At 38.8% G+C, this 19989-nt stretch overlaps 1 protein-coding gene across 2 annotated transcripts in view; it reads left to right on the forward strand.

Annotated features, from left to right (window-relative positions):
* FGF12 (fibroblast growth factor 12) overlaps positions 1–19989 on the forward strand; it is a 363040-nt gene that overhangs the window by 150053 nt on the left and 192998 nt on the right. For both annotated transcript variants that reach the window (XM_019630092.1, XM_019630091.1), the window contains exon 2: positions 11933–12043. In XM_019630092.1, the coding sequence (XP_019485637.1) occupies positions 11933–12043 (111 nt within the window). The remainder of the gene's footprint in view (positions 1–11932; positions 12044–19989) is intronic.

Consider the following 19989-nt stretch of genomic DNA (forward strand, 5'->3'; position numbering starts at 1 on the left):
AGAAAGAAGGTATGTGTGCCTGGAGCTTAGTGAGCCAAGGAGAGAGTAAATTTAGATGGTGGTGGAATGGTAGACAGGAGCCAGATGGTGCTTAGCATAGCACCCAGTACTTAGCATAGCACCCACTAACACAACGTAGGAAGCGAACACATATTTGTTCAATGAACTGGTTTCTTCTCTCTGGGCTCCAGCTTTCATCTGTAAAATGACAGTATTGGAGCAGCTCGGTGGCTGCAAATCCAGGATTCCAAAGCTCTCTAGGCCACACTAAGGGTTTGGCATTTTACTGTAAATAAAAAAATGGGAAGCTATTAAAGGGTTCAAGCAGGAGAGAGACATGATCCAATGTATGCTGTAAAATATATTTACTGTAGTGTGGCTTGGAAGGGGAACAATATAAGAGTGTTAGTGAGTAGGCTGTTGGGGGAGCCTAGCCAGGAGCTGGAGGTGGCCTGGACAAAGGTGGTGGCAGCGGGGATGGAGAGGAACAAGCCATTGAGCTCAGATCCCAGATGTCTGGACTCCTTGGCATGTGCTGCCTACTGCACCACACAGCCTGGCCTGAACTTACCACTGAGTTGAGGCTGATTGATGTACTGGCGGAGCTATAAACTGCTTTGCTGCAAAAACCATTATTACCTCTTCAACTCACTCTGGTTGACTCTGCAAATTTTTCTTGGTGAGTGCTATAAAAAAAAAAGATGATAAACAAAGGTCATATTTTACAACAATAGCATTTCACCTGCAGATAATTTAGATTTGTGGTGTATGAGGGAATTCCCTAGGCTTGCCAACCTGGATGAACGGATCTCCTGTGAGATACAGGACAGTTTCAGGGCAGGTCCAACATTGTGCAGCTCCTCTGATGTCAGGGAGCTGTCAACACCTGCGCTCTTCCAAATAACGTTCCAAGTCACCATTTATGTCTGGTGCCAAAAGATGCATCTGTGAAAAAGAGGCCTTGAGACTAAGTGAGAAGATGTTTCTATGCCAAGTGAGGGTGCTTTCATTACAGAAGACTTTTTGTGCTTGTTTGTAGAAGTGTCTACACGCCCCCTACCGTTTTTTTGTTTTTTTGTTTTTTGTTTTTTTAATATATCAAGAGTCCAAAAGCCATGTCTTCAATTCCAGTTTAATGCTTGCTGTTTATTCCTGGTCACCTGGCTTCATAGGTTTCTACCGTTTCTTGTGGGCTGAAAACTGCAGAAAGAAGGAAGGAGTATCAGCATGTTCAACTTCTTTAAGAGACAACTGATGATTAGCAGTGAGAAGGTGCACAGAGCAGAGGGATCTGATTGAACTCCTGGTTCTGGCATTTATTAGATCTGTGATTTAGAGCCAGTGACTTAACCTCTGTAAGCCTCAATTTCCTAATCTATAAAAAGGCCCAATGATAGGGCCTGACTTAAATTATTTCTGGGCGAATTCAGCGAGATAATCCCCATCAAGTCCCCGGTATGTGGTAAATGCTTGGCAATCGTTATCTGTGAATATAACTCAGGAGAATTTGCCCGTTGCTACTTCTCCTGACCATGAATCTTTCTAGCCACGTTAATTCTGTCTGAAAGTTAAATCTACCATAGGGCATGGCCACTTCCTGGTCATATAGCACACCATAATGTGCATTCTTAATTCCTTCCAGCAGCCTTCAGAAGCAGGTCCTAGTCATCCAGTTTCGCAAGAAGCAAAGTATGCCTGTGCACAAAGAAATGAAATAGCTTCCTGGGTACCGTGCAGCTAGTAGTTTGGGTCAAAGCCAGGATGCCTCTGGGAGGTATGAAACATTTCATTTTAAAGGGCACAGCACAGGAGGATCACGGTGTATTAACGAGCTCTGATTCCTGCGATCGGAAGATGTGACACTGCAGAGCTTCCCCTCTCCCTGCTGTTCTGCTTCTGCATCTCTAGAATGAGCCTGGACTTAAGTCCCGAATGGCTTTTCTAGTTGTAAAATCTCAAGATCCTGGGATTATTTTCAGGTTTGAAATACCTTGTGTTCTGCATTCCCCAGAGCCCATTCCTGAGTTGCCTGGAAGGCAGTGGTCGCTTCAGGTCAACTTCCCAAGGGTGATGGTCCGAGAAAGACCAAGGAGTGGTGACTGGGTGAGCTTGACCAGAATCAACAGCCTCTGCATGAACAGAAATCATTAGGAAGACAAAGAAGTCCTTTGGCTTCCTGGGATTGCTCACGTTAAGCTTCCTTCACCCTCACATTCCATCATATTCTGCACTGAACTGGGGCTTCCTTAAAAGCCTAGTGGTTGATTTGGATTTAGGGACACAGAGGTCATACATTTTTCTGGAACCGATGGGCGTCTACACAGCCTGTCATCTACTAACCACCAGCCAGCACAGTCGGTCCTCAGGCTGACGTCTTCTCTCCACCCTTGTTGCCACTGCCTACCCAAGGCCCTTATTATATGTGACAACTCCCTAAGTGGCCTCCGTGGCCACAGTGCCACCCACTCTAATTCACCATCTCTGTTGTTCCCTAGTTTAGCTTTCTAAAATATTGCCCTCGCAATTTATCCCCAGACTTAAAATCCTTCAGTGTTTTGCCATTGCCTAATGCGGTGCTACCTAAGGCTTGTCCTGTCTGAAGTGGGTCGGGCAAGACAACCTTTCGTCATGTCGAAAGAAACTATTTTCATATTTGTTTATATTTAGTATTGGGGGTGTTTAAATATTTCAACTTTGATTTATAATAGACACATAATATATGGAGTGATTACATACATGTAATTTATAAATAATAAATACACATATATATGGAGGCTATAGATTTAAAATGTTTTACAGTTAGGGATGTATAATTTAAAAGAGTTTGGAGATCATTGGTTTAAAGGATAAAGTAAAATTTATGAGCTTTGCTTAAGGCACCTCGAGTGTCCTGGCCCCATATTTCCCTGCTGCTGTCACCTCCAGCCCCTGCGTGCACCCTCGCATTCCCCCACACACTAACCACACCCATCTGCTTGCCCAGTCCCACCGGGCCATCGCCCTTGCTGATGCTGCTGAAAGCAAAAATCTATGTCCCTGCCTCTTCAAGGTGAAGTCGAAAGTGTTGCTTCATCTTTTGAAGCTTTTCTTAACTGCTGCTTGTCCCAGAACCCACCATCCCAGGTAAAATTAGCATCCCCACTCTGTGATTCCAAGGCAGTTTATTTGTTCCTCTGTGACAGCACTTTCCGTGTTCCTGCTGTAATGATTAGCGGTGTACATGTCTCCCTGATGAGACCGTGGAAGCCCTCAAGGCAGAAATTGCATCTTACTCCTCTTTGTACTCAGCACCTGGGGCATTTCGGAAGTCAATAAATGGTGTTTGAGTTCTTTAAAATTTTCATGAGCATCTTATAGAGAAGAACCTGGGAGGGAAGGGGCTCATGGTATGAAGAATAAAATTGGCTCAGTACAAAAATCCCATCCTTATCGGCTTTCAACATCCTACCTCGATTTCCCTGCCCTGCCTCTCCCATCTTCTCTAGCTTAGACGGCGTCAGCAAAGAGGATACTCTGGAAAAGTCAGTCCTTCCTATCCAGTTTAGCTTTGAGGCAGCATGAAGGTTAAGGATGGCCCGTCTCAAGGTCACTTGATTCCCGTAGGAGTGGGAGACAACTCGGGGCTTTGGAGACTGTGTAGTTTATGGAGGATGCTGCCGTGCTTGTCGGACTGTTCAGTGTGGAGCAGCTGAGACTGAAAATGGAAAGAAACACATTGAAGGCTGGAGGCATTATATTAAAAGGCTGTAAACCATCTTTCTTACAAATGAGGAGCTCCTCTGAAAGTCATAGGTGACAATGAAAAATGCCAGATATAACTTATCTCCTTCTCTCTTTCAACATATGAACGTGCCTCACCTTCCCTGCGCCTGGCACTGAGTGAGTGCTGGTCGGAGTGATGAATAATTCAGGGTCCCTGCTCTCGGGGAGCTCATAGTTCAGCAGCAAAGACAGCTCCGGAACAGTGTGGGGAGTCCTCTCCTAACTCCGCACAGGGAGCTCTGCGGAAGGGTATCAGGAAAGGCCTGTGGAAGAAAGCGGAGCCCAGAACACTGAGGAGGGGCTCTGGGCATAGGAAGAAGGCAGGGGCTGTGTGATTCAGGTAGAGGGCACTGCGTCAGGAAGGGTCAAGCGCAAGCATTGGCAGACTTTCTCTGTCAAGGGCCTGCTAGTAAATGTTTTAGGCTTTGCAGGATGTAGGGTCTCTGTTGCAACTGCTCATCTCTGTTACTGCAGCACCAAAGTAGCCAATGTGTGAAAGAATGGTCATGGTTGTGTTCCAATAAAACTTTATTTACTAAATTGGCAGCAGCAGGGCTGTAGCTGGACAACTAACGCCTAGCCTGGAGGAAGGCTCTTCAGAGACCTACTATCCGATGGCTCCTACTCTTTTCAAGTGTTAGTGTGCTTCGCACTTGCCATTCCCTGCACCTGGCATGCCTTGTCTCTGATATCTCCAGTGGATTGCTCCCACTCCACTCAGGTGTCTGTGAGGTCATCCTCTGACTGCTGTGTGTCCACAATAGCACATGCATCCCATGTACGCTCCATCTTTTTTCATTGTTTTAGTTTTCATCATAGTACTTAAACGAAAATGTGTTATGTATTGTTTCTCTGCTTACTTTCTGGAATGTAAGCCTCTGTCTTGTTCTCTGTTGTATTCAGTGGTGTGCTGGAACCAGCTGTGCTCGTCTCTTCCCAATCCAGCTGTGCATTCAGTGAGGCCAAGTAGTAGTTTTAAATCGGCCATGGTGAGAGTAATTAGACCATGGAAATGAGTTCCATGGAAATCGGGTTTTGAGCCTTCTTTTTTTGTTTTGTTTTGTTTTGAAAGCTGGTTTACTAATACACCGCTCGTTATCCCCTGTGCCTAGAGCAATAACCTCCACAAATCCTCATGCTCAATAAATACTTGTTTTTTGAATTAAATGTGCTATTAGTATCTGCTGATTGAGAAAGTAAATATGCTTGGATAGATACAGAGCCCTCTTGCAATTATTAGTCCTTTGCACTAGATTTGCATGGTTCTCAGGTAGGTAACTGCTGATGGCGTCTGTCACCTTTATTTGATGGATGGGAAGACTGAGGACTCAGACAGGATGTGACTGACTCTCTTTGTCCCACAAGCAGACTCTACTGGGCCGTGGTGACATGTGTCTGTCTGGCCTTCCAGGTTCTGTTCTGTGAGGTGCTCCTTTTGGTGTGTTCACTGCAGTTTACTGAGTGAATGAGGGCCCTCAGGCAGACATCTCTTTTGCTAAACAACATATATTTTTGATAAATTCCTATAGCTCAGTGTGGTTGTAATGCTTGCAATGTGTTCAGAAACCCAGAAAAGTTCTGTCCTCTTTCAGATGTCTTACTGTATCCCATTTCTCATGTGTCTGGGGCTTTGCGTTAGGTTATGAAAATGTGCCCTAGTCGATACCTAGCTGTGATTGTTGAGAAATGTATCTGTTTATGAACAATTTCCAACCCTCATAATGTAATTTTGAAATCTGCAGCAGAAGCACTTGACAAAAAATCACATTTAACGGCCTCTGCAATCTCGGTTCCTTTAAGCAGGCAACATTAAACCTTAATACTGAGGACCCATTTGTATACCCACAGAGACTGATTAAAAAACCCCATCAAATTACCCCACAGTCCATGTTTACCAGTTCAAAGGAACTTTGCATTTTCAGGATGCCTGGTTAACAGTCTTTGCAGTTCTCTCTCCTAAACACAAACCAAGAAACAGAATTGTATTTAGTGGGCCACCTGGTTTGTCCCAAAGCTTCCCAGGACCTCAGGAGAGGACCTTGCATTGTCATACAGAAGAAGGCCTTAGCTTTTGGTGACTCCTGTGTGCTTACAGCTGTCCTGACCTGTAGTTTTTCTGCTTCTTCCTGTTTGCTTCTGTCAAGTGACAGAAAACCCACTGTTTCCTTTGACAGCCTGTTCTCTCTTTTAATACAATTTACAGAAAATTCTTTCTGATCTGCCTCCTTGTAACTTTCACCCATTGGCCCTCATTCGATCCCTGTGGAACCACAGAACAAGTTGGCTGCTTCTTACTTCTACCTACTCTCAAGAAAGCAGCTCTCATATCTCCTGAGTCCTACCTCTCTGGGCTGCACAGCCACCGTTCATTCAGCCATCTTCATACGACAGTCCTTTGTACCCTCTGTATTTGGCTCCCTTTTCTCTGGACATGCTCCGGTTATGCCAGGGTCCTTCTTCAAGTGACTGAGCAGTGCCGGATAGTGGCGGGGATCATAGACTCTTAAGCTAGATCTGCCTCTTCATTTACAAGTTTCTGTAACCTTGGGCAAGTGATGTAGCTTCTCTGAGTCTCAATAATCTCATTTGAAAAAGGAAGAAAAGTACTGGTATCTTGCACATATAGCTGTTGTACTAAATAAAGCTGTAGTAAGATCATCAGGGCAGTGCCCTGTACGAAGCAGATGGGTTCAAAATATGGCCACTGTTATAATTGCTATGAATTCTCTGGGTATGGCTTTTCGTCACAAAGTTTGGATCACTGGTTTATTTTTTGTTTTAGATTGGAATTTACATGGGGGCATTTTCTCTAAGTTTGGGTTCAATATGATATGTATTTCTTGCGCAGTTTTCTATAACGCCTTTTCTTTATCACCCCCACACTCCAGTAACTCATGCACGGATGCCTAGGTGCTCCATCCTCTCCTTCTCCCCTCTTCTCTGCCTTCTTGCTCCCCAACCCCATAAGTTTGCACGAGATACTGGTTATATCTTGACACTCACTTTGGGCCTTAGTGTTTTGGTTTTTAAAAAGTCTTTGATGTCGATGAAGGTAATTTGATGAAAGAAGATGTTAGATTCCAAGATCCTTTCCAATTTCAAAATTAATTTTATTTTCTGCAGTCTAGTGTTCATCCTGAGATGTGTGACCAGGCCCCGTAGTTGACAACTCTGCCCTGGATTTATACGCTGGTCACTGCTCCATAGCGCTACACCGTAAGCCAGCAGGAATAGCTAGCTGGATAGCTGCTTGAAGTCTCGGCTTTTTTAAGTGGCTTTGAATTCAAACATTATGTTGAAATTGCTCTGCAGTCCTGAATGGGAATAGTGCTGACTGTGAGAGTTCCTTTACCTTCTTTCTCACCCATCCTCTTGGAGGTTAAAATTTCTTACTAGCTTTTGTGACTGAAATGACTATATTTAGTAAACTTTGTAATTTAAAAATGGTTTTGTATTTACAGAAAAGATAAGATAGTATATGGAATTCCCCTATACCCTACTCTGGGTATGGCTTTCATCACAAAGTTTGGATCACTGGTTTATTTTTTGTTTTAGATTGGAATTTACCCCATGTTTATTTTCCATATTAACATCTTATGTTGATTTGGTATATTTGTGAAAATTAATGAATCTGTATAAATACATTATGATTAAATAAAATCCATACTTCATTCACATTTTCTTAGTTTTTTTACCTTTTTTTTTTTTTTCAGTCCCAGGATTCCATCCAGAATACCGCATTACATTTGGTTGTCTTCTCTCCTTAGTCTCCTCTTGGCTGTGACAGTTTCTCAGACGTTCCTTATTTTTGATCACTTTGACAGTTTTGAGGGGTGTAGGTCAGCTATTCTGTAGAATGTGGTCCAGCTGGAATTTGCTGTTAGACTAAGGTATGTGTTTTGGGGAGGAATAGCACAGAGGCGAAGTACCATTCTCATCAAGTGTGAACCATGATCACCTGACTGAGGGAGGGTTTGAATTACCAGGTTTCTCCACTGTAAAATTACTCTCTCCCCCCCTTTCATGTTGTATTCTTAGAAAGGAAGTCACTCCATACAACCAATGGGAGTTTACTTCTTATTCACCCGCCTGAGGTGGGGATTTCTGATACCTGTTGTCTTTTCTCCACTAGTTTTTCAGGGGCCCAGAATCCTTGCTTTTTGTTGACATCCCCTGGGGCTTTGTCATCTTAATCCAGCCAGTGTTCAAGAAAAGAGAATTTGGAGGAGAATATTTGCTTTTCAAAGCCGGGCCTGAAAATGGCACACTTAACTTTCACTTACATTCCATATGACACTCATTCATCTGCCAAACCCAACTGCAAGGGAGGCTAGGACATATGGTCTAGCTGGGGGCCGAGGAAAAAGAGGAAATTAATTTGGGAGAAAAGCTAGCAGTATTTGCTACACTGCTTCAGAGTATAAAAGATAACAAATCGATACCCTACCCCCCCCCCAATAATATAACCATCAGGTCATAAAAAAAAGAAAAAATAAATAATGGAAAAACATATTATTTTAAAATTTCTTATTAAGGTTTGCGGGGGTGACAATTGTTAGCAAAGTTATGTAGATTTCAGGTGTACAGTTCTGTAATATATCATCTATATATCATATTGTGTATTCACCACCCAGAGTCAGTTCTCCTTCCATCACCATATATTTGACCCCTTTACCCTTATGTACCACCCCCTTCTCCCTTAACCCTCTGGTAACCACTAAACTATTGTCTGTATCTATGAGGGAAAAACATGATCTTAAAATCAAAGAGATCATATAAATTGAAAAAAAATTAGCTTAATAAAAACGTATTCCATTGACCCTATTTTTCTTATTTCACTATTGACCTGTAAACATTTGTTGAGAACAGGCACTTATCTGCATGCCAGCATTTGAGAACCTCTGCCACATATTATGCCTATTCCAGACCCTGCATCATTCTGAGAGTCTACCATGCTGTGTTTTGCCTCCTTCCATTGTTTTTATGTCTGGAATGCCCTTCTTCTGTTTGGTTGCTGTTTTTTTGTTTGTTTGGTTTTTGCCTATGAAAATTCTCAGTCTTCAAGTGACTGATGAGGTGACTTCATCCAATCTCCAGACAGAATTCATCCCTTGCTCCTTAGTGCCATCATGCCTTTCTGTTTCTGTCCATCATTTAACAGCTATCCCACACTAGCATTATATGTTTCATGCAATACTCTGGGTGCCACCTGAGGACCACCAGGTTTAATTCATTTATGAGATTCTTAGGCATAGTGTGACAAATAAAAAGCATGTTTAGCTGAATGCACCCAGGATACTAGATGTGCTGAAAAGTGGTCTCATTTTGTGTCCCCCTGTCTTTAAAATACAAAAAAATATACCTTCCCCCAGTTATAAAAGTGATCCTCACTTATGATCACCAAGCTTTCATAGAAAAGGTGATGTTGAACTGAGTCTAGAAAAGTTGGTAGGGTTTGATTGATGATAACAAGGGTACAGGTCTGTCAAGCAGGTGACACTCATTCTATGACACATGCTAGGCTCAATAGATGGTCAGGTCACCTTTGAAACATCTATAGTACATGACATTCGCTTTCATAGATCCTCACATAATTAAAACTCAGACTCCAAGCTTGTTTTGGCACTGCTCTTGGGCAGCGGGGGATGGTAAAAAAGCCTGATGCTCATTATCTTGAACATGAGTTGCCAACCTTAATTTCCAGGGCCCCAAAGGGGGGTGGGGGTGGGGAATAGCTTCACCATAGCAAAAGAGGTGTTTGATTACAGCTACAAAAGAGAAGCATGAAAAAACAAACAATCGTTTGCAGGCTTTAATGACTCAGCTGCCATGCATCTCATTACCAACCAAAACATGACTTCTTAAAGGGAACTTATCAAGCTGATTAGGTAGAAAATATGACTTATAAGGCAATTGTCCCTTTCCTTCTATCCTTTTGTAGCCCCTACTCTTAGCCTGCTATTTGCTTTAATGACTTTACAACCTCAATTAACATTTTATTAAAACAGAAATCAGGAGACATAGAATCTGTTTACAGAGTGTTCCTTTGACCTCACACTGTTTCCTTGATTTTCATGGTTGAAAAAGAGACCTTAATTAGGATTTATATTCTTATGAGGTTTTTCAATTCACTCTATCACATATATTTATTCATTTGAAATTCTCAATGATTATCATTAGTGCAGGAATTATTTTGTTTCATTGTACGGATATGAAAACTGAGCCTCAGATGTTAAATGACTTGCTCAGGACCACGTGGCACTTGGGGTTCAAAGCTGGGTCTTCTGACTGCACATCGAGAGCTGAGTGTACCACAACAGGACCTGCCTGTCAATCAGTTAGCCTCCTGGTAGAGGCACATATGTTTTTGTTTTATTTTCCCCGATTATAAAAAATGATCCACACTTAATGGTTGCCAAACTTTCATGGAGGAGGTGATCTTGAGCTGAGCCTGAAAAAGTTGGTAAGGTTTGATAGATGGCAATAAGGACACAATATATCTTTTTTTTGCAGTGAGGTTAGCTAGCTTTGTGCTTGTCCAACAAATCCCTACCTAGCATGTCAGATTGGGTGGGCCAATGGAGGCAACACATTGAAGATGAATCCATTTCTCGATGTCGGCCACCACTCAGGGCAAAGGATTGTAACATGCTCAGAGTCAATAGAGATTCATGGGGGCTCCTAAAGTTCACTAGTTTAACTTCTATTGATACTATTGATATGGAAATTAAGGCCCAAAAAGGAAATAAATTTAATTTAGCACATTAAGATAACGTACAGTTAATCAGATTGCCTAATTTTCAGTTCAGTTCATAACCCTCCTTCCTCATTCCCAATGTTCTTGGCATCATTTCTGCTTCTTAGGATTGCTCGGAAGAAGACATGTTTATATAGGCATTGCATCATATTCCTGAATGTGTGTGATTAAGTCATATGTGCGAAAGGCTAACCTTAGACATATGTTATAGGGAGCAGGACTAGTCCCAAAGAGTTAAATGCATTGAATCCTTAACTGGAGTTTTTATTTAAACCTAAACATCAATAAATGTATTCAGCTTAATGCAGTACCTAGCATATTGCCTAACCAAAAAGAAAAAAGAAATTCAGAGTGAATATTGGTTGAATAAATGGGTGAAGGAGTGGAATTGACTGTCAGTTGAAATTCAGTGATTGTCCTTTTGAGGATAACATGTTGCCACTTCAGCAGTCCTATGATTTCCATCTTTGCCTCAATTTGCATCACGAGAAGCAGAATTTTTCTTTTTCTCCACATTTTTATGAAATAATTAGGGCTCCAAATGCACTAGAATACTCTAATTTTTGCTGAACACTGAAGTAGAGACAAAGATGGTGGTGATGCTGTAGAAAATGGATCGTTGCTGACAGCCAGCACCACGATGAGAAAGCTTTATATATTTATCTTTGCTGCTATACAAAAATCCATATGTGGTATACCAAGCTCAGTTTTGCGGTATTAGTGGGCAGGAAGTTTTTAAAAGCTGAGGACCACTTCTAGGTGGAAATGATTAGAGAAATAGGCATAAATGGTTTATTTTTGTACTGGAAAAAATGACTTGGTAGTAGTGGGGTTCTTCTCTGCTGAGGTATTTACTAAAGATGAAATCTGTTTCCACACACTTTCCAGTGATGTTTCATGGCCATGGGTTTTGCTTTTTCCTGTGGTCCTCATCCAAGCCACTCTTTCTGGCTGAACTCGACCAGAATCTCAAGACCCATGAGTTTCCGATGGATAGTTGACATTCAGCAAAAATAGAAGTCTTTCAGGGGCTGCTTATGACTGCTGGGAGCTGAAGAATTACAGTGGCAGTTCAGTCTAAACAGCGATTCTGGAATGGGACCATAAACTTGCAGTCAGACACTAGATGCATGAGAGAGAAAAACAGTTCACTTTTTAGTATGCCTCTGTATTTCTCCAATCATAATTAGTTTCTATTTATTTACATTTGGTTTATTGCTACATAGTATTACGGCTCTGCCTGTAGAAGGAAAAAAAATAAATAAAGTGAAGCTATGTTAGTGAAATGCCCCCTTTTCAAATACTTCAATATTTAAGCCATTGGCATTTATGTACTTACTTCTGACAGTTTGCAAGTGTGCGTTTTTATAAACAAAATAGAAATTTGAATAATCATTTCACTTTGTTTTGCAGAACCCCAGCTGAAAGGAATTGTGACAAGGTTATTCAGCCAGCAGGGATATTTCCTGCAGATGCACCCAGATGGTACCATTGACGGGACCAAGGACGAAAACAGCGACTACAGTAAGGAACATTAGCTCCTTGCAGTCCAATTGCAATCAAGTGCATACCCAGTGTAGTGTAGACTCAAAGCATGGCCAGGCTGCCTTTTGAACTATTTAATGACAAGTAAGCTGGTGTCTTTTCCTTTATTTTTTTTCTTGCTATAATTCCCTGTAGCAAAGCGACAATAAGGGAGAAAGGTTATGGACTAAAAGAGAAGACAGGAGACTCGATGATGTTCCAGCTAGTCACAGAACGAGAATATCCTTCCGTCCTAGTGTTTGTAGTCAGGATGATGATAAATATTTTTAGGAACAGGGCAGGGCTTCCCGCACAAGATGGGATTTTTAGTTCTAGAATTAAATAGTAAACATGTTAAGATAATTCTCAGAATGTCATTTCTGGCAGACCAACATTACTTCTTAAGGTAAACATTGAATATATACACATGTATATAACATGTTATTTTATTTTGACTGAGGAAAAATTGTTGGTTTTAAAAGAAAAATGTATTAACATAGTGTGATGATGTTTTATAGTATATGTGATAATAACAGAAGAAGAAAGATTGGTAGATCTGAAATTGTGTTAATTTTTGATATAAAATGCCAAATATTAAATATTATTAATACCCCTGGAAATAGTTTTTAACTGATTTAAGTATAAAGTACAATTTTAATAACAACAAAATTATCAAGGTATGAGAGAATATATTTGCATTTCAGAAAAATTTTAAATACAAACCTCCATATCAAGAAAGATCACTGTCATCATATCTTTCATTTTCTGCATATTGATATACAGATACTGAGGAAAATTTGTGTTATTCTAAAACTAGGGAGGGTGCCATGTTGTTTTCCTAAAGTTTATCCTCATTCACTGTTAGATCCTTAGTGTCAAGTACATAATAAATGCTCATTACATATGTGTCCAGCTGAGTTATCTTCTGATGGATAGGACTTTGTGGTCAGACTGACAATCTACAAAAAGGTAGATTGCATGAGGTAATAATCTAAGAAGGCTGATATTTTATGGTGAAATATCTTCTCAATTAAATATTAAGATTTGAGGGAAGATCTATAATCCCTAAAGTGTGAAAATGCTCTGGTCCACCCCTTCTAAGTTATTCTTTGTTCCTTAATATTACTCATTCCAAAATATGAATTACAATAAAGAGAAGATCTTCTTATAAAGAATGTCATCTCAGTTTCCTGTGAAGTAGTTGATTAGCTTATTGTCGTTTGCATTGTTGGTTTGTTTTTGTGGGAATGCATTCTTTAAATGATGCCCATTTTCAACTGAGTACAGAAGAATGCGAATGCTTTTCTCTCCATGGAGAATTTCCATCTATTGCATCTGTACATGAATGTGGATTTAGTAAAGCTACAAATATAGATGGAACAAATCAGGGAGATTGCTTAACTGCGTCACCCGTGTATCCCTGAGGTATCCCTTAATCTCAGCTTATTTTCCTATAATATGAGGTGTCTAGAGATGATAATATTAATATCCTCAATCAGTAACATCTACACCACTTTAAAGAAAAAAGATTGAAAAATTATAAATTGGTGAAGATGAAGTCAAGCCCCTAGTAAGCCAAATAGCCAAATTCAGTCCACAGGATGCAACTGTATCCCAGACAGCTCTGTCCTGAAGATGCAAGACATTTATCACTGGGCAGTGGTGGAAGGGCGGTGGTGAAAGTGTGGGGGCAACTAACACAAATCCTCCCTTTACTGTTTCTAGAAAAATAACTGACAGTGCTTTCTCTGCCTATGCTGAGTCAATAGCTCATGTAAATATACTCATATATGCATATATATATATATATACACTTATATATGTATAATAAAATACATATTTATGCATAATATCATTATGCATAACGCACATTCAGGGTGATGCATTTTTGTCAAATACCTTTAGAAACTGTCTGAATTTACAAATTTAAAATGTCTTATTATTTATTAAGTTAAACTACTGCACACACCTTATGATATTTTGTATTAAAAGTAGTTTAGATGGACAAAATAATAAGACTAAGATAAATTTATCTGGATACCCAACCTCTGGCTTAAAATTCAGTTAAACATATCAGTACATTTGCACCCTCTGTGCTGTCTTTGATGGAGTCCTATAATTCTGCTTTTCTTCAGTACTAGACATAACAACTATGCTGAATTTGGAATTTTTTATTTCCATGCAGTTTTTTTTTTGTTGTTTGTTTGTTTTTAGTTTCAGGTGTACAAAACAATACAATAGTTATACTTTTGTGACAATCCCTTCCCTCAACGCACCGCCCCCCCACGACATCAAACATATCTATTACAATTTCCATGCAGTTTTAAAAATACATTTTTAAAATCATTCATAATATTATTTTGCATGTTTTAAATGTTTTATAAGTGAGAGCATCATTTTATATAAATTTTATGTGCTCTTCCTCCTCTAATATTATGGTTGTGAAAAGGAACTATGATTATATAGTTCCTTTGTATTATTAATTTTCATTTTTGTACAGTATTTCATTGCATGAATGTACCCAAATATATTAATCCATTGTCATTTTGGTGGATAATTATCATTGCCATTTACAAACAGTGCTGCTGAGGTATTTCATATAGATATTGAAGCAACCTTCCCTGACCATCCTTTATAGAATTATACATCTCCCAGTAGCTTTCTTTATTCTGATACCCCACTATTTTTCTATTCCTAGCTCCTATGACCACCTGACATTTATATTGTTGCTGTTTATTTGTTTATTTTTTATCTTCCTCCCAGGAGAATGTAAGTCCCATGAATGAGAGATTTTGTTTTGATCTTTGATGTATCTTTAGAACCTAGAGATATCTCTAATACACAGAAAATACTCAACAAAAATGGAACAAATGAATGAATGCGTCTTTGTGTATACGTGCAAAAGTTTCTCTAGGTCATTGGCTAAATACTGTCACCACTCACATATTTTTTAACATTTTCATTTGAAATAATTTTAGACTTCAGAAAAATGACAAAGTAATACAGGGAATTCCTGTGTATTCTTCTCACCCACTTTCCCCTAATGGTACAATTTATGTAACAAAAGTACAGTTATTTAAACCGGGAAATTAATGCTAGTATAATACTGTTAACTGAGCTATGGACTCTATTCAGATTTCACCAGTTTTTTTGACTAATGTACTTTCTTCTGATTCCCTTATCCCACTATTTTCATTGAAAAATTTCCAATGAAAACAATTTTTATTTATACATTTCCTGAGTGGGGATTTAAAACACCAGAGAAGGATTTAAATTCTCCTCATTTTTAAATAGAAAATTATAAGCCTCTAAGATGTGAAAATGCCCTTTCTTTCTCTACTTTGTGTGGGCAGGAGTAAAAGCTTTTAATTGTTTGGAAAAAAAAATCTTATTACTATGAGCATCTGTCAGAATTGTTTGGTTCAGTAGACATTATTACATCCAACCAACCTTACCATGGTATCTTGCATAGAATAGATAAAGACACCTGTTCTTTTGTTCATGAAGAAAAGACTAATTGCATATAATTGAGTACAAAACAAATGGGTTTGTCAGCAGCAACAGATAAGAATCTCTGCAAATGTAATGATAACAAAAGATGCAAAACTGTGTTGGAACACTGGCACAAAAAAAGACAACTGCCATTTGGAGAGTATTAATAGGAAATTTTATATAAAATTAGAAAGATAATTATTCTGCTCCACTAGTTACCATAGGAGAAGATGCATTTGAAGTGGTCAAATGTGCTGGGGTGAAAACAATTAAGATATTATAACCAAATGCGTTGTTCCCTTTTCCCTGAACAAAATATTAAAGCTATATTGGTTGTAGAATGAGCTGCCTGATCAGTTAGTACAAGGTTGATTCATTTAAGCAGATGCTGAACAGGCACTTGTAGGGGGTTTACAAGAAAGCCCTTTTTGGTGTGAGACGGGGAAGGACGTGGTGGTGGTTGGTGTAGTCTCAGAACTCAGTGACTTTTAAGGCCTTCTTCAGTCATGAGTCTTTTAAAAATTATTTTAAATAGGTAAGATAGTTCATGGTATACAATTGTAAAGGCACACATGGGTATACAATTGAGAAAGAGCGAAATAGTCCCTGAGAGCCAGGAGCTGGTGTGGCACTCCCAGCAGGCCTAGCTGTGCTTCTGTTGAATACAAACAATTTTACAGAACACAAAACCAGACAAGGCCACGTGACTGCGATGGATCAAGACAAAAATAAGACCATTCTGTAATCACATCTGAACACAAACAAGAACATTTTCTAGACTACAAAATGGTCAGATATTTCTCTACGGCTGCTGCTTCTTCGCCACACAGAGCTTTAACCTTGCTCTGTTCTTCTTGCCTTATAAATAAGAATTATTAAGATACCCAGTCATAGAGTTACACCCACTTCCTTAGAGCCTCCAGTCAGAGTAAATCTGCATTTCTTGGAGCCTCCCTAAAAATCATACAACACTGACCAAACCCTGTAAGTCCTTTCTTACATCTCACTAAAGACATCTCAGTTCTGCCATATTGTGTTTTTTTCTTCCTTGCTTCGATTTACTAAGCCTCACTTTGTTCAATTGCTTGTTTGCTTCCCTGACTGGAAGGCACTGACAAAGTCAAAATAAATTTTCTGTCCCTTTCCTCTTTGTCACCTGGTCACATTTCTTTGTATTCTTCCAGATACGGTCTGTACATTTATCAACATATGCAATACTATTTACCTGTATCTATATAGTATATATCTTGTTTAACACATTTTTAAACTTAAAATAGTATATCTACAAGATTTTTCCATATTAGTACATATTTAAATTGAATAACTTTTTAACCTAATTTCCTGTTGAAGGACATTTCAGTTCTTTCTAATGTTTTGTTAATATAAACAATGCTATAAAGAATATATTTGCACAAAAGTCATTTTGCATGTGTGCAACTGTATTTACATGATGGATACTTAGAAGTGAAAATGTTGGGTCAAGGGTATGTGCTTTGATAATTTTAAAATCTGTTTGCTCTTCATTATACAGATTTCTACAGAGAGTATCTGTTTCCTTATCTTCTCGTCAACAAAATGCATTATCAAACTTTTGTCTCTTTATTACCTGAAAACATAAACTTTAATTTTTCTTATTATGAGTTAGGTTGAGCACTTCTATGTATATTTTAAGAACCATCTATATTTCTTTTTCTATAACATGTTTGTTTATATGTTTCTGTACAATGCCTGTCTTTTCACTAGTTGGAAATCTACTTATATTTTAAAAATCATCTCTATGTTATGTGAGTTGCAAATATTTTCACTCGTTTTGTTGTTTATCTTTGAATTTTTTTTGCCATGCTATATATATTTTTTTAATTTTAAATATACTTTGATGCCCTCAGCTTTTCTTTCCTATTTAGAAAGGCTATACTCATTCCAAAACTATTTTTAAAAATTCCCATGTTTTGTTTTAGTGATGTATTGTTACATCTTTATACTTAATATTTAACTAATCTGGGATTTATTTCTTGAGATCTTCTGGTTCTAGACCTCTAATATTGTGGGTTCCTAACTACTGATTACAAATGCAAATAGCTTCTTTGGGTTTTATGAATATATTAAATTCTCCATGAGTTCAGCATAAAGAAACGCATTTCAAAATGGTTTGTTTCTTAGTTTTAGAAACCCAATAGGAAATTTAAAAATTTAGTCACCCATTTATGTTTTCTATACAATACCAAACATATGATGTTTTGACACCAATAGTCACATGTATGTAGATACAGCCAAAACCAACAGAAGCTCTGTATTGCTAAACTATGAACAGAAACATGATCCAAATGGTTAATTAGGGAGAATTATCAGGGACATAAGGGAGGCTGCACAGAATTATAAAGATGTTTGCTCCCCCTAATAAGGAGCCTTTCTGGACAAGAAGTTCATTTCTTTCACCTACTTAAACAGACACATTATTGTACTCATGGGAGAGGAAGGGCTGTGCCATATCCAATTATAGGGGTATTATTTTCTTCTAGTGTCATCTATACTTTAAGAATATGTCATCAACTGGTAGGTGTGAAATTACACCTACAAGTTGGATGAAAAGAAAAAGAAACGCATTTGTTATCCTGATTTTCTTTAAGTAAGGTTATTTACGTGATTTTGAGCAGCACTTGGTACAGGCAATGTTACTGTTTTAGTGGCACATATTTTCAAGAGCAGAACTAATATTCAGCCTTAACTTATGCATACAATTACCTCACTTGATTTTCTTTTTTAAAAAGGAAATGTCTTGCCTTTTGATTTTGATAGCTAAGAGAAAAGGAATGGACATTTGTTAGAAATATGATTCTGTTGACTGTGTTTTAATTTTAGAAATTGTTTCTCCAAATAATATTTGTGGAAAGCTTGGACAAGAACTAATTATTCCCTTGAATAATTTACCTAGTCATATAAAATCACAGGAGAATAATTCTTCAAACTCACATTTTACTTTTGCCTCTTACCTTCTTGTTTCTCTCATATTTCTTTTTGATCTTAAAACTTCTGCCCTCATTTGTCCCTCTCATCAGTAAAGTAAAACAGGAGCCATTTGAAATTACCCTCCTTCTTACGTGCCCTATGATTATTTATGGGCATAATTATAGACAGTGTGCATAGTGGTTCAGAATCTTCTGGAAGCTACTTTACCAACTGTATTCCTAGAGAGAGTTGAGGACTAAGATTGTCTTTAGTCTATTTTTGGCTCTGAGAGGTGACCAGTACTTTGGGAAAATCTCATAAACTTTCTCAGACTTATACAATCTCTGATTATACCAAATGAGAACAGAGGATCTCTAAGATTTTGATAACCTTTCCTTTAATTCTTATATAGAAGTGAGCGTATGCTCAGAAAACCTGACTGATAGATTCATTTTCATAAATACCATTTTTTTGAAAGGTACGTTAGTGGCAGGAAACCTTCAGTTTACAAATCCTTATGATATTCTTGAGGTGAGTACAGAGATACAGAGAATCATACACATAAATGATGGAGCCAGAATTTGAATCCAGGCTATTTGACTTGAGATTCTGCCCCTTTGTGTTAGTTATTTAATCTTTTCATATTTTAATCTCCTTATTTATTAAGGAGAAACAATTAGTACTTAGATCTTAGGGTTGTTGAGTAGAATAAATGTGTTGATGCATAAAAAGTGCTTAAAATAATGCCTAAAACACAGTGCAGTGTTGTTCATTGTTCTTGTTGTTGTTAGTCTAATCAGTAGGGGTGAGAGTCCTTATTTGCAAAGAGCTCTTACTTAGACAGTGGACATTTCAACAGAAGTAGAATTCTTAGTGGTGGCAGCTATTGTTACATGAAAGACTTTCAAGGTCCTTGAGCTGAGGGGTATTGAAGAGTAGTCTAAGTCAGTGGGTCATAAAGCATGTAGTCCTCAGGCCACCAGCATCAGCATCATCTGGGAACTTGTTAGAAATACATATTCTTGAGCTTCACCCTAGACACACAGAGTCAGAATCCCTGGGCTGGAGCTGAGCTATGTTTTGACAAGTCCTCCAGTTGGTTCTGATGCACTGCAGGAGGTATAACTGGTAGATCTCCCCTGCACCGGGGATTTGGAGTGTTCACATTTGCTAATGAAGGCAATCTCAGTCTTGGGCATGTCATGCTTAGTTCTATGGGTACCCGATTCCTAAGATAATAGGAAAAGCATAGGTCTGCAGGCATACTGAAAAGCATAGTGAAACTTAGACTTTCTAGTATCTCAAGCATGTGTGGAATCTGTTCCGTTTTGATTTATTTTCTAGAGAGAGTCAGAACTCAATTATAGACAGGTGTGCGATCAAACATAGGCTTGGGGAATTAAAAAAAACCACAACAGGGCCGGCCGAGTGGCGCGATGGTTAAGAACTGGCTTGGGACGCCAGAGGGCCCCGGTTCGGATCCCACATATGAGGGCCAGTGACACTGC

This window comes from Hipposideros armiger, unplaced genomic scaffold (assembly GCF_001890085.2).
Source record: "Hipposideros armiger isolate ML-2016 unplaced genomic scaffold, ASM189008v1 scaffold_891, whole genome shotgun sequence".
Taxonomy (NCBI): Eukaryota; Metazoa; Chordata; class Mammalia; order Chiroptera; family Hipposideridae; genus Hipposideros; species Hipposideros armiger.